This window comes from Physeter macrocephalus, chromosome 12, assembly GCF_002837175.3.
Source record: "Physeter macrocephalus isolate SW-GA chromosome 12, ASM283717v5, whole genome shotgun sequence".
NCBI classification, from domain to species: domain Eukaryota; kingdom Metazoa; phylum Chordata; class Mammalia; order Artiodactyla; family Physeteridae; genus Physeter; species Physeter macrocephalus.
The window spans coordinates 16,922,036-16,948,141 of NC_041225.1; the positions used below are offsets into that span (position 1 = coordinate 16,922,036).

The 26,106-nt window shown below is 40.0% G+C and overlaps 1 protein-coding gene across 6 annotated transcripts in view; it reads left to right on the forward strand.

The window, feature by feature from the left end:
• The window catches only part of INPP4A (inositol polyphosphate-4-phosphatase type I A), a 147,981-nt gene extending 126,186 nt beyond the window's left edge, over positions 1-21,795 (forward strand). For 2 of the 6 annotated variants that reach the window (XM_028496757.2, XM_024129886.3), the window contains exon 25: positions 876-7,469. In XM_028496757.2, the coding sequence (XP_028352558.1) occupies positions 876-1,008 (133 nt within the window). In that variant the 3' untranslated portion in view covers positions 1,009-7,469. The other 4 variants (XR_008618809.1, XR_008618812.1, XR_008618810.1 and 1 more) reach the window with 4 other exon arrangements.
• The last annotated feature ends 4,311 nt before the right edge of the window (positions 21,796-26,106 follow it).

Here is a 26,106-nt window from a genome sequence, read left to right on the forward strand (position 1 = left end):
GCTCCCCTGAGGCTCCCATTTGGGAATGTGAGGCCTGCCTGACAGCTCATCCTCCTGTTGAGCATTTGCTTGGCCCACTGGGTTGCCATGACAACCCTTGATCAATGCCGCAGCGGAAGAGGCTGGTGGCAGGTTCTCTAGGGAAGGGCCCCTGTCTGTGGGCTCTCACTGGCTCAGTGGCGCTCTTGAGAGAGGTGACCACAACGAGGGCAGCTCACCTGGAGAAGGTGACCTCGGTGGGGTCACTTCTTCACGACGCCCCAGCGCTGAGAGCCGTGTAGCCATCGCATAGCCCGCGGCATTGCTGTGTGCCTGGGACAGCTGTCTCCCAGGTTGAGACAGCATGTGACAGCCACCTTCTGAGCCAGATGGTTTTGCTACATGTTGAATTCTGCAAGGAAAATCAGCATTTTCAATTTGAGACGGTTAACAGCTGTTGCTAATATAAAAAAAAATGCAGCTTTTTAAAGGCTTTTGGTAAGAGTAGCACTTTTTCCATTGAAATTGCTATGTGACAGAACCTCTGAACCACTAGTCAGGATAGACCCCTCAGATAACCAGACACGAAATACATGAAACCATTACATTAAAAAAAGAAAAAAAAAGGTTGTCCTCCACTTCGATACAGTGCTGCTTTTGGAAATGCAAACCTCGCAGTCCCATACAGCCTGTGTCCATCTCTGTGCTTCTTAATTGCCTTGTTCAGAAACCCGCCATCTTACGTGTGTATTGTCATGAATGAGTCTGGCATCCATTTAAATTAATCAACCTTTTTTTTAATGCTATGAAAATAATCAGTTCATTTCATCTGAGTTTAAGTCTTTTCTTTTTTCCTTTTTTACTGCTGTCATTTCTTGTGCTTGTTTTTTCCCCAGTGAGGGTTGTCGAAGAGAAAATACAATGAAGAATGTTGGAAGTCGCAAATATGCATTTAATTCCCTGCAGCTGAAGGCTTTCCCCAAGCATTACAGGCCTCCTGAAGGGACTTACGGAAAAGTTGAAACATGAACACACGGTTTCCTCTAATTAGCTGTTATGTAATAAATGTGGGTACCCTCTAGTGTCATATATGAATTCTTCAAGAAGACCTGAAGGATTGGTTTTTACTTTTATGTTTTTAAAACTGTTTCACTAAAGAGTCTGTGGAGCATGTTTTTTGCGTTGGAATCCATAGCAGGTAATGTTGGGCTCACTAGTGTGGAGAGGTAACAACTGCCCATTTAAACAGCCTTCAGCCATAACGACACAGATATCAACAGTTACCTGTATGAATCAAGCCAGGTGCGTCTGAAATGCTAAGACTTTTTAAAACGCCCACTTAGGCAGCTGCTCACCTAACTTATTTTTCTACTGAGTAACTCAGAATTGAGCATTGATTTACAATCTACTTTTTAAAAATCTCCATGTAAAACGGTAAATAACAGTTTAAATGATTGGATCCCGGGCAGACCACTAAATGTTAAATGTTAAGGGAAGTTTCGGGGAAAGACGCTCGCTCTGTCTCATGCGGTCAGGGCGAGTGCTTCTGGTGCATCAGCCTGCCTGTAACAGCACAGGTGGAACCAGGAGTTGAAGTAAAAGGCTGATAAATCAGCCTGAGGTAAGACTTATTAGAAGACAACACCTGCAAAGCCGCCCACACAGTAGGGGCCACCCCTGTCCCTTAAAGAACAGGGTGTCTGCACGAGGCCAGCCGTCCCCTGATGCCTTATGCCCCATGTGTTGTCCACGGCCCCAGGGCACGTCTCCCCTTCTTCCCCAGGTCAGGACCTCGCACGTGGTATCGTCTGATGCCTCTCAGTCAACAACGGGGGATTTTGTGTAGACAGTGGAAGCCTAAATATTTTCAAAATTGGTGTCCTCTGGTGGGTTTCCCAATTTTTCATCTTCTAGAAGACAATACAGTCATGTTTGAATGTCTGATGAAAGTGTCTTTCAGGTTTGCAATAATTGTTACTACTCATTCTGTTATGTAAGATGGCTATTGAGAAAGTTGAAATATCTCCTAAAATGGGATTTTGAAAGGGAATTAATGGACCATAAAACTTAGGAATTTCATAGAAAATTATGTCTGGTCATCTATTATAAGATGATGATGAGTCATCTGCACATAGCAGAGTTTTCTCTTAGTTTATATGTTTTTATCAATTGTTTTTATCATTATTATGTTTACATGTTATTTAAAAGGCTGTAAAAGAAATGACGTGGCACATATTCATAATACTGATCCTAATGACTTGTGAACCCTTAGGAAGTTCCTTTATCTAAAATTCTTAATGCTATTCTTTGGGCTCCTCTAGAAATGCCGCTTGGAAACGTGTAACAAGCTTGGGTCTGGGGAGCTGAAGCACAGGCAAGACCACCCCTTGGCAGGGACAGAGGGTGGGCATGAGGTAAGGGTGGAACCAGGGGACCTTTCAGATCCTTTCCTCCTCAGAAGTCAGTGCACACCTGGAGCCTGCTGTCTCCTGACGCCCACTGGTGAGTGTGAACTGGTGTGGAGGGTGAGTCAGTGAGGGACCTTGGTGCTCACCAGCCCCCGCACAGCTGGGTTCACCGTGGAGGGCAGAGGCAGAGAAAATGGCCCCGCAGGCCCACTGCACAGGTGGCGGCAGGTGGTGTCAGATCCTCCTGCCGTGTCGATTCACGTGCAAAGACAGCTTCCGGTATGGCTGATTTAGTCTTTCACCTCCACCATTTCATTTAATTTGTCATTTTCTAGTATCTACATATTTCCATCTTTACTCATTTTAACATCATTTTTTAAAACTCCCTTGTATTTTTAATGTTACTCATACAACTTTCAGATTTTTTTTTTTTTTTTTTTTGGTCTGAAGAGCATTACCTGCATTTACCAAAAGGGAATATAGCAAATGTTGTCATCTGTTAGCGGTTTTGCATGTGGCACCTTTATGTGAATATTTTCTTAATTTTGGCTTCATGTTGGATCACCATAAAAGTCGAAGACTTGGCTAATCACGTAGAAAATATTCAGGTTTCAGTGTTCCACCCGAGCATTACTCCCCTGCTCCTGTGCCACAGTCGGTCTCACGGCGGCACTGCGCGATTACAGAGCTCGTTGAGTGGGGGCCACATTGCCCACCGTGGTGGCTGCAGGTACCCAGGTCACATGGGAGCTTTGAGTTTTCAGTTGGAGAAGGAAGGCGTTTTTACAGGTTCCCGTAAAATAGAGGTTCCATCAGTGCTCCTTATATAAGGCACCCATTTAAAAAGAAACGTTGAGACGTACTGAAAGCTCAGATGTGACGTGGATTCTGTGAAAGCGTCCGCAGCACAGTTGCCTTTGGTTTCCTTTAAAAACTTACAAATACTGTATAATAACAGTTTTGTCCCTACACAATTGTATTTGCCAAGCTTAGTGCGTTAAGGTACTTTATTTATTTGTTTTGGACGGTATTAATATAGATAAACATATAGTTACCGTTTTATATATTCTTAGCTCATTCAAAGCCATGTATGCTGTCAATGTGCTAGTCTTTAGAATGACAATAAACTAACGAGATCATTAAACCTGGTCTGCCTGATTCATTCTGATACGTTAGGAGGACTGGTTCTGTGGCCGGCATCTGGCTGGGCTGACGGGCACTGCATTGAGTGCTCAGTGTTTGTAAACACGAGACATTTCTGTTTTACAATCCTGTTCTTAGTTGGAAGTAGAGGGCAGCGAGGTGTGGGATGCAGCTTCAGACAGACTCGGATCCCCATCCTGTTCTGCCTTTCACTGGCTGGTGACTCTGAGCAGCTTGCTCGCCTTCTCTGAGCCTCCCTCCGTGTGCTAAGTATGAAGTCGCTGCTTTTGCCCTTGGTTCCCGTGCACATCAGATTTTGCGTGCACCCTGTAAGAGTGAAGTTCCTGTCTCCCCCAGTCCTGTGGAGATGCTGCAGTTAAGCCTTCGAAGCCAAATGCTCTGGGAGCTCCTCTTCCCAAAGACAGACCCCCAGGCTGGGGAGCCCGACGTGGGGCTCAGAACTCTCACTCCTGTGGGAGAACCTCTGCAATATAATTACTCTCCAGTTTGGGGGTCACCCACCCCCTCCCAGGGGTATTGGGATTTGACTGTACTGCGAGTGTGCCCCCTCTTACTGTCTCGTTGTGATTCCTTCTTTATGTCTTCAGTTACAGAGTATCTTTTTTGGTAGGTTCTTTTTTTTATCGATGGCTGTTCAGCAGTTAGTTGTGATTTTGGTGTGCTCACCAGAGGAGGTGAGCTCAAGGTCCTTCTACTCCGCCATCTTGTCCCAGGAACCGAGGAGATTTTAACCCAGGGTCATCGTGCTCTCCAGATCATCGACCGTGTCCCCACAGTGAGTATCAGAGGAAAATCCCCTCATGCCTCCAGCAGGAGAGAGGAGGAGCCACTCCTGAGATCCACGTGCTGTAAGCGTGGCCCCAGCGGGCAGTGTGAGGTGACTGGCTTCAGACGTGCCTGAGTGTTGCTGCTCGTACCCTCCCACATCCGTAAGTGTGGGTGCCGTCGACTCTGGGTTGCCTGGCCATCCGTGGTGTGACGGCTGAAATGTCACTCCGCGAATGGTCTGGTTCTTCGTCATGGTGCATCTTGTGCTCGTCACACGTGCCCAGGGATCTCCCTTGGATAAATTCCTAGCGGTAGAAATGTACAACTAAAGGATAATTTAAATGTTCTGAAATTTCTGAACTTTTCATATTACCAGAGTATTCCCAGAAAGTTAACCTACCACCCGGAGCACCACCTGCCTTTCCCTTTCTCATCAGAGCTGGAGACGGCACCTTGTTTCACTTCCATTCCTTTGATTACTCTGAAACGGAACATCTTTTATACTTATGTTCATGCTTCTACTTTTGTGACTTCGAGTGTACATCTTTTTCATATGACTAAGTGTTTTTAATACACAGTCTATTCACTCCTCTGTCACATTTCGTGGTTTTTAAACCTACTTGTCAGCTGTCTTTTGGTTTTGTTGATGGTAGGTAGGGGGGTCTGCAGAAGTGAAAAAATCTTACGTGGTGATAGACACCTGTCTTTTTCTTTTTGCTGTTTGTTGTGAAATTGAGTCCTGGCTTCCCCACTGGAGGTGACACAGCTGGCCCCCCGTCCTTGTCCATGAGAGGGTGTCACGCTGTCCGCACTTGGCACCTTGCACATGCTTGGTTTAATTCCATTTATGGTTCCTGCCTTTGCTGATACTGAGGTTACTTACAAAATATTCACCCGTTCTTATTTCTAGTACTTACATGGTTTGTTTTACATTTAGAACAATTCATCGGGAATGATTTTTGGCATAAGGCACATGTAGTGTTTGCTACGGTCAGCACAGCTCCCTCTCTAAGCCAGCCCGAATGTTGCTCCTTTAAAGAAAAGCAAGGGGAGACATTTCAGGACACCGGCCCCCGTCACCGTGCACTCCCTCCTGCCCCGCCTCGACGCCATCCTGGGTTTCCGTTCCAGCCTGTTAGTGGGTGACTTGGTTCAACCTGGCTGCTTGGTTCTAGGGGCGGTGACTGCGGAGGTTCTGACTGGAAGAAGGTAAGGGGGGCTGGCGGTTGGAGTTTCCCCAATTGTAATTTTGCTGAGGACAAAAATGATCAGCTGTTCAAAGGGCCGTTACCTTTATAACTTCCTTACAGGCTGTTCTAATGGGTCTCCCCTGTTTTTTAAAAATTTTTTATTGATGTATAATTGATTCACAATGTTGTGTTAGTTTCTGGTATACAGCAAAGTGATTCAGTCATATATGTGTATACCTATTCTTTTCCATTATAGATTTTTACAAGTTACTGAATAGTTTGCTGTGGTATACAGTAGGACCTTGTTGTTTATTTTATATATAGTAATGTGTATATGTTAATCCCAAACTCCTAATTTATCCCTCTCCCCCCTTCCCCTATGATAACCATGAGTTTGTTTTCTATGTCTGTGAGTCTGTTTCTGTTTTGTAAATAAGTTCATTTGTATCATATTGTAGATTCCACACATACGTGATATCATATTTGTCTTTCTCTTACTTCACTCAGTATGACAACCTCTAGGTCCCTCCATGTTGCTGCAGATGGCATTAGTTCGTTCTTTTTTATGGCTGAGTAGTATTCCTCTGTGTATACATGTGCCACCTCTTCTTTATCCATTCCTCTGTCGATGGACACTTTGGTTGCCTCCATGTCCTGGCTATTGTGAATAGTGCTGCTGTGAACATTGGGGTGCGTGTGTCCTTTTGAATTAGCATTTTCTCCAGATACACGCCCAGGAGTGGGACTACTGGATGACGTGGTAACTCCATTTTTAGTTGAGGGACCCCCACGGCGTGTCCACAGCGCCGGGTTCCATTCCCCTTAGCCCCTTCCTGAAACAGCAAACAGCAAGTTGGAACCATTTTTGAAGTTTTCTTGCAAGATCCTCCTCAGCCTGATGTGTTACTGTGCTGCTGTCACAAGGTGGACCTTCGGGCACAGGGCAACCCCTTAGTCACACGGCAGAGCTCCCGGCGTTGCCGTCTCTTCTGGCCTGGGGAGTGCCAGGAGCCTGGGCCAGTAGAAGGGCCTGGCCTCAGGGCTGGACATCCTGTTGTGCTCTGGGTGTGGGCCCTTCCAGGACCAGCACCTTCGAGCAAGCCCTTGTGAAACTCTCCACTTGCAGATGGACAAACTCGTCCCCCACCTCCCCCCCTGCCCCAAATGTCTTCCCTTACAAGCCTCTATGAAGAGTTGATTTTTCAGGAAGTTGTAGTGCAGGTGCTGCTCTGCAGTGTATGAAACCCTAGTCCAGAAGCAAAAGGTTCCCTGGAAGGGGACAGCTCAGGGCGCCCGACCTGCCCTCCATGCTCATGAGGGTTGCCCAGAGGGAGGGCAGAGCTGCCTCACAGGTATTGATGATTACCTTTACACTTTTAAATGTACCTTCCTCTCAGAGGCCCTTTCCAAAAGTAGAAAGTAATTAAATTTACAGTGGATAAAATCCAGTATTTGAGAACAGGAAGGAAAATAGAAATCAAAGTGAAAAAATCTCTGAGGGGTGTATGTCAACCCAAAAGATTTTTCATTCCCACGAGCATGAAGCAGCATAGGCACCGGCAGGGGGAGAAGTGACTGGAGAGATGGAAACTTCTATTTAGCACACTCCATGTTCCCACAGGATTCTGGAAGCAGAGCTGCACTGGCCAGAACTGACGGCCCGGCGCCTTGCTTACGCTGCCTGTGGGCAGTGACACCAGCACAGCAGATGTCAGCCTACAACGTGTCTGGAAGCCACATGTTCACTTTTAGGTGGAGAGTGCAGGTGGGGTCTGTGCCGTGCTCTGAACTGCAGCGGGGCCCTGTGAGTGAGCCTACACAGGTGCCCCCCACCCATGGCCACCAGGGAGACCACCCCAGCCTCAAGTTACAACTCTATCCTGTGCTGCCCAGGGGAGAATGCCCCTCCCCAGTCTATGCTGAGGTTAGGCAAGCGGGTAATAACTTTGTCTTCTTTTTGTTACAGCTATCACTACCCAAGCTCCGACACAGATTCCTGAGAGGGTGGGAACAGAGTCTCTGCACTCCAGATCCCTCCTCAGACCCCTTCTGTGCCTCAGCACTACTTTGCAATGACTCCTTCCTGCACCAGGCTTCCAGTGGGCCTTTTCAGCCAGTCCAGGCAGGTCTGCATTCAATTATAAATCTTTATGGTGTTTTCACTCTCTGTTGTACCATTTAACAGACAAAAAACAGCCAGGTTGGAGAGGACAGGAAGTGTGCTTGTTCTCAGGGTGAGGAAGAACACAGCTGCATTTGAGAGATGGATGTAGAGGGATATGGCAGTTCATCACTTCCTCCCTGCTGCTCGCCCTGCCCTTGGCTTCTGTGGTTTTCCCTTCCTGGTCTCTCACTCTACTTCTTCACTCTGATTGGCTTGTTGTCCTCCATCCACCACTAGCACTGTGGTGGTCCCTAGGTTTCTGTCTGTAATTTCCTTCTCTCGTACTTCATATGCTTTTCCTGAAATATCTTATTAGTCATTCATATAGAATAAATTACCACTCAATTGCTGATGACTCCCAAATTTCCAGATCCATCTAAACATCCAACCATATCCCAGTCATTCTACTTGAGTGTTTCAGTGTCTCAAACATAGCATGTCAACACCAAACTCACACGTTCCCCCCGCCCCCCCCCGCTCTAAGCTGGCTGACCTCTCCTCTGATAAATGAGCTCACCTTCCACCCTGGGGTCACCTTCCCTCCCCTCCACATCCCATCAGCCACTAAGATCATATCTCTTCAACCCATTCCATAATTTCCATCCACACACTCACAGCCCTGGTCCACATCCACACTCCCTCTCATCTGGACCACCTCCCCATAGCTTTCTTATTCCTCCTTCAATGCCCATCTCAGGCATGCCCTTTTCTATGGCGACTTCTCTCCACAAAATGAGCTGGCCCTTAAAAAAAAAAATTTCCTCAATCAGCCTTGAATACATGCGTTATTATATTATGCATATCTCATTCATCATGTCACTTACCTTTTACTTTGTCCAGCATGTTACTTTGAGTTACAACAGCAAGTGCAATGCCTGTCACACAGGAGCGATTCAAAAAAGCTCACCGAATGAAAAGATTTTTTTTGATGTTCAGTTGAAATCTTATTTCAGCACTAGACTATTGCTTTTCTCTGTATATAATCAGTTATTCTAAACACATTATAAGGAGCCAAATTCAACAGGCTCAAGGGAGAAGGCAAACTTAACAGTGTAGTGTGCCAAACACCAGGACAGTGGTTTTCTCTTGGGGGTGAGCAGGCAGGTCTCTGAGGAATGTTAAGCATTACAGAGGGTTCAGACAATATTCTGTTGATCTGGATGATAGTTACATGGTGATCTACTTTATAGTTAACTGGCAACATTATAAAAACACTATATTGGGACCAACCTCACACACCAGTGGGCAGGCACAAAAATTCTACAGGCCAAAAGGCAGTGGCACAATATATTTAAAGTGATAAAAGGGAAAAACCTACAACCAATAATCATCTACCCAGCAAAGCTTTCATTCTGATTGATGGAGAGATCAAAAGTTTTACAGACAAGCAAGAGCTAAAAGAGTTAGTTAGCTCCAAAAAACCAGCTTTACAAGAAATATTAAAGGAACTTCTCTAAGCAGAAAAGGCCATTACTAGAAACATGAGATCAGGAAAGGAAAAAGCTCATTGCTAAACATAAATATACAGTAAAGGTAGTAAATTAACCATGGACAAAGCTAGTAGACGGTTAAAAGAAAAAGTAGTAAAATCATCGACATCCTCTTTCTTTAAGTAGTTAATAGATGCACAAAGCTGTAAAATATGACATGAAAACCAGTAAGTGTTGAGGGAGGGGAGCAAAAATGCAGGGTTGTTAAAATGCATCTGATGTTAAGAGATTAGCAACTTAAAATAATCATTATATATACATATGTGTATGTATATATAGAGAGAGCTATACATAAACCTCATGGTAACTACAAGCCAAGTCAATAATGGATGCACATGCAAAAAAGAGAATGGAATCCAAACATAACTTTGAAGATAGTCATCAAATCACAAGGGAAGAGAACAAAAGAAGGAACAAAAAAGAAAGAACTACAAAAACAACCCCCAATTAACAAAACAGCAATAAGTACACATCAATAATTACTTTAAATGAGCTAAATGCTCCAATCAAAAGACACAGGGTAGCTGAATGGATAGAAAAACAAGACCCATATATATGAGGCCTACCAGACTCACTTCTGATCTAAAGACACACAGAAAGGGGATGGAAAAAGGTACTCCCTGCAAATGGAAATCACAACAAAGTTGGCGTAGCAATATTATATTAGACCAAAAACAAAACAAAAAAACACCTTTAAAACAAAGACTAGGGCTTCTCTGGTGGCACAGTGGTTGGGAGTCCTGCCGATGCAGGGGACGCAGGTTCGTGCCCCAGTCCGGGAGGATCCCACATGCCACGGGGCAGGGAGTCCTGCCGATGCAGGGGACGCAGGTTCGTGCCCCAGTCCGGGAGGATCCCACATGCCACGGAGCAGCTGGGCCCGTGAGCCATGGCTGCTGAGCCTGCGCGTCTGGAGCCTATGCTCCGCGAAGGGAGAGGCCACAGCAGTGAGAGGCCCACGTACCACAAAAAAAAAAAAAAGACTATATAACAAGAGGCAAAGAAGGACATTATATAATGACCAAGCCATCAAGAAGATATAACAATTATAAATATATATGCACCCCACATAGGAGTACCTAAATACATAAAGCATATACTAACAGATAAAAAGGTACAAACCATCAGTAACACAGTAATAGTAGGGGACTTTTAACACCCCCACCTACATCAATGGACAGGTCATCCAGAAAGAAAATAAGAAAACACTGTGGCCTTAAATGACCAATTAGACCAGATAGACTTAAAATATATAGAACATTCCACCCAACAGAAAGGAGAATGCATTCTTTTCAAGTGCACATTGAACATTTTTCAGGATAGATCACATGCTAGGCAATAAAGCCTCAGCATATTTATGAAAATTGAAATCATCAAACATCTTTTCTGACCACAATGCTACCGGACTAGAAATCAACTACAAGAAAAAAACTGCAAGAAACACAAACATGTGGAGGCTAAACAATATGCAGCTAAACAACCAATGGATCACTGAAGAAATCAAAGGAAATCAAAACATACCTGAAGACAAATGAAAAGAAAAACACAATGATCCAAAATCTATGGGACCCAGCAAAAGGAGTTCTAAGAGAGAAGTTTATAGCAATAGCTTAAAAATTAAAAAAAAATCCCAACAAACAAAAGCCCAGGAGCAGATGGCTTCACAGGTAAATTCTACCAAACATTTAGGGAAGAGTTAACACTTATCCTTCTCAAACTATTCCAAAATATCGTAGAGGAAGGAATGTTTCCGAACTCATTTTAGGAGGCCAGCATCACCCTGATACCATAAGCAGACAAAGATATCACAAAGAAAATTACAGGCCAGTATCACTGATGAACACAGATGTAAAAATCCTCAACAGAAACTAACATACCATTGTAAAGCAATTATACTCCAATAAAGATGTTAAAAAAATAAAATAAAAAAGACATGAAAACATCAAAAAAGAAAATCCTCAACAAAATATCAGCAAACTGAATTCAACAATACATTAAAAAGATCATACAACATGATCAACTGGGGTTAATCTCCGGGAGGCAAGGATGGTTCATTATCTGCAAATCAACCAATGTGATATATACATTAACAAATTGAAGAATAAAAATCATATAATCAAAAAACAAAACAAAAAAATCATATGATCATCTCTACACACAGAAAAAGCTTTTAACAAAATTCAACAACCATTTATAACTCCCCAAAAAGTGGCTACAGAGGGAACATACCTCAGCATAATAAAGGCCATATATGATAAGCCCACAGCCAACATCACACTCAACAGTGAAAAGCTTAAAAACATTTCCTCTAAGATCAGAAACAAGACAAGAATGCCCACTCGCCACTTTTATTCAATAGTGTTGGAAGTCTTAGCCACAGAAATCAGACAAGAAACAGAAATAAAAGGAGATTAAATTGGAAAGGAAGAAATAAAACTGTCCCTGTTTGCAGATGACATACTATACATAGAAAATCCTAAAGACGCCACCAAAAAACTACTAGAGCTCATCAGTGAATTCAGTAAAGTTGCAGGGTACAAAATATACAGCAATATGTTGCATTTCTATACACTAACAACTTTCAGAATGAGAAATAGGGAAAACAACCCCATTTACCACTGCATCAAAAAGAATAAAATACCTAACAATAAATTTAACTAAGGAGATCAAAGACCTTTACTCAGAAAACTGTGAGACAGTGATGAAAAGATTGAAGATGACAGAGGGAACAATACATTGTACCATGTTCATGGACTGGAAAAATCAGTATTGTTAAAATGACCATACTACCCAAGGCAATCTACAGATTCAGTGGAATCCTTATCAAAATACCAATGGCATTTTTCAGAGAACCACAACAAATAATTCTAAACTTTGTATGGAAATACAAAGACCCCAAACAGCCAAAGCAATCTTCAGAAAGAAGAACAGAGCTGGAGTTATCATACTCCATGACTTCAGACTATACTACAAAGCTATAGTCATCAAACCAGTATGGTACTGGCACAAAAACAGACACATAGCACAGTGGAATAGAATAGACAGCCCAGAAGTAAACCCACACACTTATGGTCAATTAACCTATGACAGAGGAGGCAAGAATATACAAATGGGGAAAAGACAGTCTCTCCAATAAGCAGTGCTAGGAAAACTGGACAGTGACGTGTAAAAGAATGAAATTAGAACATTTTCTCTCACCATATACAAAAAATAAACTCAAAATGGATTAAAGACCTAAGTGTAAGACTGGAAACCACAAAAAAAATCCTAGAAGAAAACATCAAACACTCTGATAAATTGTAGCAATTTTTAAGATCTGTCTCCTAAGGCAAAGGAAACAAAAACAAAAATAAACAAATGGGATCTAATTAAACTTAAAAGTTTTTGTAGAGCAAAGGAAACCACTGAAAGAATGAAAAGACAACCTACTGAATGAGAGAAAATATTTGAAAATGATATGACCAATCAGGGGTTGATATCCAAAATATATAAAGAGCTCACACAACTCAGTATCAAAAAAAACAAACAACCTGATTTTAAAATGGCAGAAAACCTGAAAAGATATTTTTCCAAAGACAACATACAGGTGGCCAACTGGCATATGAAAATCACTAATATCACTAATCATCAGAGAAATGCAAATCAAAACCACAATAAGATATCACCTCACACCTGTCAAAACGGCTATCATCAAAAAGAATACCAATAACAAATGTTGGTGAGGAGGTGGAAAAAAGGGAGCCCATGTACTCTGTTGGTGGGAATGTAAATTGGTGCAGTCACTATGGAAACAGTATGGAGATTCCTCAAAAAAACTAAAACTAGAACTACTGTATGAGCTCCTGAGCTCCTGAGTATATAGCCAAAGAAAATAAAAACACTAATTTGAAAAGATTAATGTGCCCCAATGTTCACAGCAGCATTATTTACAATAGCCAATATATGGAAGCAACCTAAGTGTCCATCAACAGATATGTGGATAAAGAAGACGTGGTGTGTATATATATATGTATACACACACACACACACACACACACACACACACACACACTAGACTACTACTCAGCCATAAAAAAGAATGAAACTTTGCCATTTGCAACAATGTAGACAGACCTGGAGGGCACCATGCTTAGTGAAATAAGACAAAGACAAAAATTATTTATCACTTATATCTGTAATCTAAAAAATAAAACAAATGAATATAACAAAACAACCAGACTCACAGATATAATAGAGAACAAATTAGTGGTTACTAGTGGTCACTAGAGGGAAGGGGGGAGGGGCAAGACAGGGGTACAGAATTAAGTACAAACTACTATGTATAAAATACACAAGAATATATTGTACAGCACAGAAAATATAGCCAACATTTTATAATAACTTTAAATGGATTATAATCTATAAAAATTTTGAATCACTGTGTTGTACACTTGAAACTAATAAAACATTGTAAATCAACTATGCCTCAATAAAAAAAACAACACCCTATGTACCTTTCTGTTATATTTAACAATAAAAATTACATGTTAATCCATCATTCAATGAAAGATCTGAAAATTTAAGAAACAGTTCCACTTACAACAGAGTCAAAAAGAGTAAGATAATTAGGGATAAACCTAACCACGGACACAAAAGTCTTACATACTGAAAACTACAAAAAGTTGCTGAAAAAAAATTAAAGACACCAATAAATGGAAAGAAATCCCATATGAATGGATTGGAAGAATTTATATTGTTAAGATGCCAATACTATCCAAAGTGTACAGATTCAACATACTCCTTATCAAAATCCCATTGGTGTTTTTTGCAGAAATAGAAAAATCCATTCTAAAATTCACATGGAATCTCAAGGGACTCTGAATAGCCAAAACAATCTTGAAAAAGAACGAAGTTGGAGGTCTAGTACTTCCTGGTTTCAAAACTTAATAGAAAATGACAGTAATCAAAACAGTGTGGCACTGGCTTAAAGACAGACACATAGTACAGTGGAATAAAAAGGCCAGAAATAAACCCTGGTATAGATGGGCAAATAATTTTCACAACGTAGAAGACCGTTCAATGAGGAAAGGACGATCTTCTCAGTAGTGTTGGGAAAACTGGATATCCACGTGCAAAAGACTGAAATTGGACCCTTACCTTATACATATCAACTCCAATTGGAACAAAGACCTAAACATAAGAAGTAAAACAATACAGCTCCTAGGAGAAAACTTAGGGGAAGAGCTTTCTTGGACAGGGCAATGATTTCTTGGCTACAACACCAAAAGCACAGGCGACAAAAGTAAAAACAGATAAACTGGACTATATCAAAATTGCAAACTATGCATCAAAAGAACACAATCAACAGAGTGAAAAGAAATGGGAGAAAACATATCCAAATCATATATGTGGTAAGGAGTTAACATCATAATATACAAAGAATATCTAGAACTTAACAACAAAAGAGCAAACAACAATTTTAAAAATGGGCAAAGAACTTGAATAGATATTTCTCCAAAGAGGATCTACAAATAGTTAACAAAGACCTGAAATGATAAAATGGTGCTCAACATCAGTAGAACTGGTGGTTACCAGGGGGTGGGAGGGAGGACAGCGTAATGGGGAGTTGTTTAATTGGTACAGAGTTTCAGTTTTGCAAGATGAGAAGAGTTCTGGTGACTGGTTGCATAACAAGTTGAATTACATAGCACTATTAAACTATATACTTTAAAATGGTTAAGATGTTAAATTTTTCATTATGTACATTTTATCACAACTAAAAATTTAAAATATAGGCCCTAATAAAGGTATCAGAAATTATGTTGTAAATGGATTATAGACCTACATGTCAGCTAAAACTATAAAACTCTCAGATGAAAACAGGAATAAATTTCCATAAGCTTGGAAGAGGCAGTGGTTTCCTTTAGATACACCAAAAGGAAAAATTGGAATTCATCAAAATTAACAACTGTGCTCCAAAAGACAGCATCAAGAAAGTGAAGATAAACTACAAACTGGGAGAAAACATGTCAAAGGCCAATCATTTGTCTTTAAAAGGAACTTGTATACCTAATATACAAAAATAAAAAACAAAAAAATCACAATAAAAAGACAACTCAAATGAAAAATGGACAAAGGATCTGAATAGACATTTTTACAAACATGTACAAATGGCCAATAAGCACATGAAAACATGCTCAATATCATTAGCCATTAGGGAAATGCCAATCAAAATCCCAATTCGATAACACTTCATACCAAATAGAATGACTGCAATCAAAAAGATGAAAAACATATTGAGGTGCTCCTATGTTGGGTGCATATTTATTTACAATTGTTATATCTTTTTCTTGGACTGATCCCTTGATCATTATGTAGTGTCCTTCCCTGTTTCTTGTAACAGTCTTTATTTTAAAGTCTACTTTGTCTGATATGAGTATTGCTACTCCAGCTTTCTTTTGACTTCCATTTGCATGGAATATATTTTTCCATATCCTCACTTTCAGTCTGTATATGTCCCTGGGACTGAAGCAGGTCTCTTGTAGACAGCATACATATGAGTCTTGTTTTGCACCCAACATAGGAGCACATGAATATATAAGGCAAATGCTAACAGACCTAAACGGGGAAATTGACAGTAACACAGTAACAGTGGGGAACTTTTAACACCCCACTTACACCAATGGACAGATCATCCAGACAGAAAATTAATAAGGAAACACAAGCTTTAAATGACAAATTAGACCAGATAGACTTAATTGATATTTATAGGACATTCCATCCAAAAGGAGCAGAATACACTTTCTTCTCAAGTGCACAGTGAACATTCTCCTGGATAGATAACATCTTGAGTCACAAATCAAGCCTTGGTAAATTTTAAAAAATTGAAATCATATCAAGCATCTTTTCCAACCACATCTCTATGAGAGTAGAAATCAGCTACAGGAAAAAAACTGTTAAAAACACAAACACATGGAGGCTAAACAATATGTTACTATATAACCAATGGAACACTGAAGAAATCAAAGAGAAAATCAAAAAATACCTACAAACAACAATGTAAACATGACGATCCAAAACTTATGGGATGCAGCTAAAGCAGTTCTAAGAAGGCAGTTTACAGCCATACAATGTTACTTCAAGAAACAAGAAAAATCTCAAATAACCTAACCTTATACCTAAAGCAACTACAGAAAGAAAAACAAACAAAACCCAGAGTTAGTAGAAGGAAAGAAATCATAAAGATCAGAGCAGAAATAAATGAAATAGAGACAAAGAAAACAATAGCAAAGATCAATGAAACTAAAAGCTGGTTCTCTGAGAAGATAAACAAAATTGATAAAACTTTAGGCAGACTCATCAGAAAAAAAGGGAGAGGACTCCAATCAATAAATATTAGAAGTGAAAAAAGTTACAGTGGACACCACAGAAACACCAAGGATGGTAAGAGACTACAACAAGCAACTACACACCAATAAAATGGACAATGTAGAAGAAATACACAAATTCTTACAAAGGTACAAACTTCCAAGACTGAACCTGGAAGAAATAGAAAATATGAACAGACTAATCACAAGTATTGAAATTGGAACTGTGATTAAAAATCTTACAAGAAACAAAAGTCCAGGACTAGATGGCTTCACAGGTGAATTCTCGTCAACATTTAAAGAGCTAACACCTACCCTTCTGAAACTCTTCCAAAAAATTGCAGAGGAAGAAACACTCCCAAGCTCATTCTACGAGGCCAACATCACCCTGATACCAAACCCAGACAAAGCTATCACAAAAAAAAGAAAATTACAGGCCAATATCACTGATGAACAAAGATGCAAAAATCCTCAACAAAATACTAGCAAACCAAATCCAACAACACATTAGAAGGATGATACAACATGATCAAGTGGGATTCATCCAGGGATGCAAGGAATTTTCAATATCTGCAAATCAGTGTGATAAACCACATCAACAAACTGAAGAATAAAAACCCTATGATCACCTCAATAGATGCAGAAAAAGCTTCTGACAAAATTCAACTCCCACTTATGATAAAAACTCTCCAGAAAGTGGGCATAGAGGGAACCTACCTCAACATGATAAAGGCCATATATGACAAACCCAGAGCGAACGTCATTCTCAATGGTGAAAAACTGAAAGCACTTCCTCTAAGATCAAGAACAAGACAAGGATGTCCACTCTTGCTACTTTTATTCAACATAGTTTTGGAAGTCCTAGCCATGGCTATCAGAGAAGAAAAAGGAATCCAAATTGGAATAGAAGAAGTAAAACTGTCACTAGTTGCAGATGATATGATACTATATGGAGAAAATCCTAAAGATGCTACCAGAAAACTACTAAAGCTCATCAATGAATTTGGTAAAGTTGCAGGATACAAAATTAATACACAGAAATCTCTTGCATTCCTATATATTAACAACAAAATATCAGAAAGAGAAATCAAGGAAACAATCCCATTTACCATCTCATCAAAAAGAATAAAATAACCTAGGGCTAAAGCTACGTAAGGAGGCAAAAAACCTGTACTCAGAAAACTATAAGATACTGATGAAAGAAATCAAAGATAACACAGATGGAGAGATGTACCATGTTCTTGGATTGGAAGCATCAATATTGTGAAAATGACTATACTACCCAAAGCAATCCACAGATTCAACACAATCCCTATCAAATTACCAAAGGCATTTTTCACTGAATTAGAACAAGAAATTTTACGATTTGTATGGAAACACAAAAGACCCCAACTAGCCAAAGCAATCTTGAGAAAGAAAAACTGAGCTGGAGCAATCAGGCTCCCTGACTTCAGAGTATACTACAAACCTACAGTCATCAAAACAGTACGGTACTGGCACAAAAACAGAAATACTGATCAATGGAACAGGACAGAAAGCCCAGAGATAAACCCACACACCTGTGGTCACCTCATCTATGACAAAGGAGGCAAGAATACACAATGGAGAAAAAACAGTCTCTTCAATAAGTGGTGCTGGGAAAACTGGACAGCTACATGTAAATGAATGAAATTAAAACACTCCCTAACACCATACACAAAAATAAACTCAAAATGGATTAAAGACCTTGTAAAACTCTTAGAGGAAAACATAGGCAGAACACTCTTTGACATAAATCACAGCAAGATCTTTCTTGATCCACCTCCTCGAGTAATGAAAATAGAAAACAAACAAATGGGACCTAATGAAACTTAAAAGCTTTTGCACAGCGAAGGAAACCATAAACAAAACAAAAAGACAGTCTTCAAAATGGGAGAAAATATTTGCAAACGAAGCAACCGACAAGGGATTAATCTCCAAAATATACAAACAGCTCATGCAGCTCAATAACAAAAAAACAAACAACTCAATCAAAAAATAGGCAGAAGATCTAAACAGACACTTCTCCAAAGAAGACATACAGATGGCTAAAAAAAGCACATGAAAAGATGCTCAACATCACTAATTATTAGAGAAATGCAAATCAAAACTACAATGAGGTATCACCTGACACCAGTCAGAATGGCCATCATCAAAAAATCTACAAACGATAAATGCCAGAGAGGCTATGGAGAAAATGGAACCCCCCTACACTGCTGGTGGGCAGGTAAATTGGTACAGCCACTATGGAGAACAGTATGGAGGTTCCTTAAAAAATTAAAAATAGAGCTACTATATGATCCAGCAATCCCACTCCTGGGCATATATTTGGAGAAAACCATAATTCAAAAAGATACATGGGGACTTCTGAATGGTTAAGAATCTGCCTGCCAGTGCAGGGGACATGCGTTTGAGCCATGGTCTGGGAAGATCCCACATGATGCGGAACAACTAAGCCCGTGCACCACAACTACTGAGTCTGCACTCTAGAGCCACAACTACTGAAGGCCGCATGCCTAGAGCCCTGCTCCGCAACAAGAGAAGCCACTGCAGTGAGAAGTCCGTGCACCAAAACGAAAAGTAGCCCCTGCTCACCACAACTAGAGAAAGCCCGTGCATGGCTACGAAGACGCAACATAGCCATAAATAAATAAACAAACAAAAAGATACAAGCACCCCAATATTCATTACAGCACTATTTACAATAGCCAGGACATGGAAGCAACCTAAATGTCCATCAACAGAGGAATGGATAAAGAAGGTGTGGTACATATATACAATGGAATATTACTCAGCCATAAAAAAGAACAAAATAATGCTGTCTGCAGCAAGATGGATGATCCTAGAGACTGTCCTACCGAGTGAAGTAGGTCAGACAGAGACGGACAAATATTGTATGATATGCCTTATACGTGGAATCTAAGAAAAGGGTACAAATGAACTTACCTACAAAACAGAAATAAAGTTACAGATGTAGAAAACAAGCTTATGGTTACCAGGGGGTAAGGGGGGAGCAGGGATAAATTGGGAGATAGGGATAGACATATACACACTACTATATATAAAATAGATAACTAAGAAGGACCTACTGTATAGCACAAGAAACTCTACTCAGTACTCCGTAATGGCATATATGGGAAAAGAATCTAAAAAAGAGTGCGTATATGTATATGTATAACTGATTCACTTTGCTGTACACCTGAAACTAACACAACATTGTAAATCAACTATACTCCAATAAAAATTTTTTAAAATAAAATAAAAAAATAAAATTTTTAAGAAGTTATAATAAAAAAAACCCAAAAGGTGAAAAATAACGACTATTGGTGATATGGAGAAATTAAAATCCTCATACATTACTGGTGGGAATGTAAAATGATGTAGCCACTGTGGAAAAGTTTGGCAGTTTATCAGTTAAAGTTGGAGTTATCATACGACACAGTAATACCGCTCTTAGGTATATAACCCAAAGAAATGAAACATGTCCAGATAAAACTCATTAATAAATGTTCATATCATTAGTCATAATAGCCCCAAAGTGCAAATAACCCAAACTTTCCTCAGCTGATGAATAGATTAAAAAAATGTGGTATATCTATACTATGGTATATTTATTCATCAATAAAAAGCAGTGAAGTACAGATAGATGCTACATATAGATGAAACTTGAAAACATGGTGAAAGAAGCCAGTCACAAAAGGCCACATATTACATATTTCTATATTTATGAAATGTCCAGAATAAGCAAATCTATAGACACAGAAAATGTATGAGTTGTTGCCAAGAGCTGGGCGGGGTGGGGGAGTGGAGAAGGGAGTAACTGCTAATAGAGATGGGGCTTCTCTTTGGGGTGATGTAAATGCCCTGGAATTAGACAGTGGTGATGGTTTCATGACTAGGCTTCATGACTGTGACTATTAAAACACAAAAACAAAAACACTGAATTTTATACTTTTAAGGGTGAATTTTATGGTATTTGAATTTCTCCCAATGAAGCTCTCAATAAAGCTGTGACTAAGAAAAAGATAGGATTCTATAAAATAATTTGAGTTTCTTATCAAACTTAACTTTTAATAAAAGTTGTAGCACTTTAACAGGTATACAAGAGGTATTGAAAAAATCTATCCTTTTCCCTTTCCCAGTGAATAGTATATACAACAGACCTCAGTGAATTTCTGCAACAAGGATCAGTGCTGATGTGGAATTCTCACAACTTTAGGTGAACCTTTAAGAAAGCAAATGAGCTACAGAATACCTTGACTGCTTTAACTCCAGTGAACTGCAGGTCTATGAAGAAGCTATGGCTCCTTCCATTATTCTTCAATACTGAAACAAAAAGCTGGAAACTTGGATTCATATCTGGCTCTACTGTATTATGTGATCAGAATAAAATTACATGATTCTAAACTTTTACAAGCATTTCATGGTTTTCAGTCTTGCCTTCTATAGTCAATACCTACTGGCTCTGAATCCTTCTTTCCTTTTAGGATAAAGCCCATCATTCATTCAATGTGATTCTGACATGAGTTACCAAATACAGTGCATAAGACCCAGGCCTGGCCAAGATCATGGGGTCCCATCCCTTTTCTACAGGGACTACAGGTCTAATTCAGGGGCAGGTGTTCCACAGAAGACAAGAGTCCTTTTGTAGGGTCTGATTAGTGGACCCTAGAAAAGGAGGTTAATCTCGCTTCTTTTTGGGTCACAGACCTTAAGGATGTGTGCTTTTGATGGACACTGGCCTCTTTCCCATTATGTAGAGAACGCCAGCCTAAATACGAGGTCAGGAAACAGAGAAAAACAGTCAAGAGATGGAGGCAAGGAGCCCTGGCAGCATAATCCCAGGCTTTGGATCCAGCTATGCCTAATGAGTGATATTAATGTTTTGAGGTTGTTACTTCAGTGATTCAGTGCAAGGGAAGCATTTCTTCTCCAAGGAATCAAACACAATTTATTTTAGAACTAAACAGTACAGACTGAATAAAAGAAAGTTTTATCCTAAACTTTCAAGATAGACATTTTCTCACCAGGCACCATGTTGATTTTAACAGCCCCATTTAGTGGCCTTCACAATTTCACGAAGGATGTACAAACTGTGTCATTTGGTTGACGAGTCAACTTTGAAAATAACCATCTTTCCATTCTCTGCACTTCAAAACAATTCTTAAAACACATCTAGTATGTTCTTAGCTCATAACTATTCAATTAAATTTTTCTTCTAAAAATAACTTAGAGCAAGAGAAGCATTTACTTTATACATACTCATCCATTTTCTTCAGTGTTCCATGGAGGAAGAAACTGCTCCAACCGAACAGATGTAACAAAAAGTATGTTTCTTATTTTGGCTTCTCTGTTTTAATGACAGAGAAAATCCTTTGTTGTTTTCATCTTGGTTTCAACATAGTAGTATCAATATCCTTTTCTTCCCCTGAATCTTGATCTGGCATCCAACTGAAAATAAATATACAATTAAATAATATTCTGGACACCATAATGAAACACAGATTTGGTAACAGGTGTCACTATATGAGAGAAGTAAACCAGTTTCCAGCACACTCAAAAAGGCAATGGTCACAGCTCCCAAGGTGGGGAAAAAAAAAAGATGGTGTTAAAAATGAAAGTTCCATTTAAGGTCACAATAAGGATTTTCTTCTTGAGTCCAAATTTCATTTATCTTTTTCTCTGAAGTACACTCAATGTATGTTGTTCTTCAAACAAATGACTTTCTAATTAGGTTTTGTTTGGGTTAATATTCAAGTGTTTTTTAAATCTTTAAACAGTAACTGAAAAGAGGAAAGAGCCTTCAACAATGTTATGTAACACAGCCACTTTAGGATTAAAAATCCTTAAATTACTACTCATAGGTCGATTCTATATTCTTTGACTTAAGCCTCACAGTGCAGCCACTTCTTAAGGGTGGTGTGGTAGTGTGGAGGGTCCTAGTCAGTAGAGAAGGCAAAATTGCATAGACAGTCAATACCACTCCCTAGAAATTCCATAGGAAGGAATTATTTTAGAGCTAAACCCTATTAATGAGGACAACCCAGCCAGTGTGGGACAGACTGCTATTTCTTCAGCTGAGCACTAGATAAAGTAGCTAAGAGCCACATTTTCAAAAAATAAATAAATAATCTTCAAACATGGGAATCATGATCAGGATGATGAGAGGCTTATATTAAGAGGGAACAGCTGATTCAAACTCACCATCTCACCTTCACTCTGGGTCATACACTCACTGTTTGAAATATTAAGCAAAATTACCAGCACAATTTAAATTGTTTTGTTTCAGGTTTTTGCCAAGAGTGCATAAGCTGCATTAGTTAAGTGTGAGGCAACTCCACTATGCGGGAGCACTAACAGGGAGTCACAGTCCTAAAGAAAGGCTGCAAGGATCTCCAAGTCTGCTAAAAAGTTCCCTATACTGCTCTTTCTGGAGTCCAAAAGTATGAGTGAAGCTCTGCCTTGTACTGATATTTGAAATGGTCAGAAGCACGTTTACTTTGTATTCAAGATGGTTACAAATGTCTGCAAAAGGTAGATAAATTGTGGAAAATTTTTACATGTTCTGATTTCTTAAAGCTCTTTGGAGATCAAAGACTGACGTTCAGGCCAGAAATTACAGGGAGCTAATTACAAGTTCAATCATTACGATTAAAAAGGACAACTCATCACCTCTTACAGTAACTGTTCTTTATAACTTCTCAATTATTTAAACATGATCCGACATTCTTGAAAGATCTAAAGGCTTGCATCTTACACAGGTAACAAAACTATGTGAGAAAAGGCAAGAAAACCCTCTTTTCTTACATTAAATGACAGGAAAATATGGCAAAGAACTGTGTCACTTGAGAAAAGAAAGAGAGCATGGCTAAATTTACTCTAACTTTACACCTCCCTGGATCCGGTTAGTTGGCAAACATGCTCAAGCTCTTGTCTGGCCTCCCAGATCGTAACACCCTGTACTCTCTGCTTCTCCTATCAACAAAAGGGAAGGGATTTCAGTGCTGTTCCCCAACAAAAGCAGGTTCAAGTCCAAGTTCCTGCTGTCTTTAGAGGGATGTCCATTTTTCTGATTTCGTATTTTCTTTTCACAAAGAGAAGCCTCCTGGTTTCTATTCCAAAGATCTTTGCAGATCTTTAGAATCAAGGAACACTAGAGTAGAAACCATGAGATTTGTAATGTCCTCTTAGGCTGTCTTTCCACAATCCCTCACTCTACAAATTCAAACACAGACACCAACATCTTCTCCTAATCACACCACCATGTAAGGCACAGTGCATGCACCGTAGACCCCACATTATGGGTCTGTGTGTAGCTGCCAAATGACCCAAATACACAGGGACCAACATCAACTGTGCCCCATCTACACTTGCAAGACTGCACTCTCTCTCTCTCAAAAATTCATGAAGTTTAGCTGCCGTGGTTATAGCATAACAGCAATAACAGAACAATCAGCTGCAGGTTTGCATGAATGTTACCTCACATTAATTCACTGGGTAAGAAAAAATACATCCTTTTTTCCAAGTGATGTCATTGCAACCTATTTATAATTACTAAGTCACTCACATATTTAACTCCACAGAGCTAATCTTTAGCATAAGCTTTTAAAATTCTTTAGCTACTTACCACTGATCTTTTACACTCAAAAAATGAGTATTTCAAAGCTTTGCAGTTTCCTTCCTTCAGACACTGCCGAGGGGATTTTCCTTCCTATGACACATAAAACAATATAAATACCTGAGAAATTTTCCCACAAAGTACAAAATAACTGTCCTTCTGGAAAATAGTTCTTTTTTAAAAAGTTAAGGAAAAGCAGAAAACAGTAATTAATATAAGAAATAATTCATAATTCGTTTTGACTGTTGGTACTTAACAAGAAAAGGATAGAATGAAAAAATGTGTAAAGTAATTTTGGGGCACTTTAAGGGTGCCCTTGAATTTCTGAAAACACTGGTTTCCACGGGATACTTTTCTTTAAAATGTTTATATAAAAATCTAGAAACTGCTGTCTTCAGCTCCTTATGTGTAAGAAAGGAAAAGAGTAAAGGTAACGGGGTTTCTTCAGGGTTTTTAAAACTTTTACACTCAAGAAGTCCTAAAGACAGAGAAGAAAGTAGTGTGTGTGACACAGAGAGAGAGGGGGAGAGAGAGGGAGGAAATGGGCAGCCTGCCTGCCAGTGTCACTTGAGCCAGGGCTGCTGAGCACCCCCAGTGCTTATGGCTGGTTTCCTTCATCAGGGTTCTTGTGTAGCTTTGCCTAAGCTGCTGGGACCATTTAGCTTAAAGATGAAAAGGAAGTCTTCCCACACGCCTGCCTCTCCCTGCTCCCTCTCTGCAGATGTTTCTTCGTCCGGGGGTCCCCGGAGACGGCTGTCCACTGTCTTGGCCTCTTTCTGGTTTTTCCGTCTCATGGTGGAATCTTAGGATGCCGTGAATGTCCCAGACCTGGCTTCAGTGCTTCCCGTGGAAAAGAGCACAGAGAGAGGGAGGGAGGAAGGGGGGAGAGAAAGAGGGGGAGGAAGTGGGGGAGGGAGGGAGGGAGAAGGAGAGAGAGGGGGGAAGGAGAGAGGGGAGGAATGAGAGAGAGAGAGAGGGAAGGAGGGAGGGAGGGAGGGAGGGAGGGGGAGGAGGGGGGAGAGTGAGAGAGAGGGAGGGAGAGAGGGTGTGCACGTGAGAGATCAGGAATGCTGTAGTGGTGAATGGGAGGGTTTATTCTGGAAGGTAGTATCAAGTGGCTTTAAAGTCTCCAATTACAATATCATTTTAATGCAAGCAAGTTTACCTCCAACACATCTCTGCGTTTTCCCACCCTCTACTGCCACAGTCAAGCTCTCTATTCTGAGAAGCTCACTAAGTAAGAATTGGAAGAGGAGAGTGAGATTTTAACAGAATTTATATATACTTGGGAGGGAAAATCTGCCTGGGCCCAGTGTGAAATTAACTGGTCTTTAAGCAGTGAAAGCTCCTAAGAGCTTAAGAAAAATGGATTAAACCATTCCCTTTCTGCCATCAAGACAGGACAGTGCTACAAGAACACATTCACAGGGGAAGTGCTTATTTCTGACTCTTAACAAATAAGACTTTAAAAATCACACTTGACAAAGTAACTGCAAAACTAGATTAAGAGCTAAAAGTTAGTAGTATTTTAGTAGGTAAACATGGGATAGAAATGACTTCATTATCATATCTTCATTATCTTCATTATCTTAAAATATTTTGAACAAATTTACTGCCATAAATTGAACTTAACACAAAGGCACTTAAATATATTGGACACAAAGAAGCATCTACAGAAAATGTATTTCACAACTCAAAGAAGTAAGATTAAACTTTAACTACTGCAAAATTTCTCTTTGAACCCCCTACCCTACTAATTTGTCTAGTAACTAAACACTCACAAGGACTAATTTATTAAAAAAAAAATTCAGAACTGTCCTAGATCAGTTTAGCAGGAGGTTAAAAAGTAAATACAAGATATTCCTATCTACACAGAGCTTCAAACAGCAAGTAGGAGAAGGTATACACATGCTAATGTTCACTGGCAGTGTGAGCAAGTCACAAAGCAGGGGAGATAACGA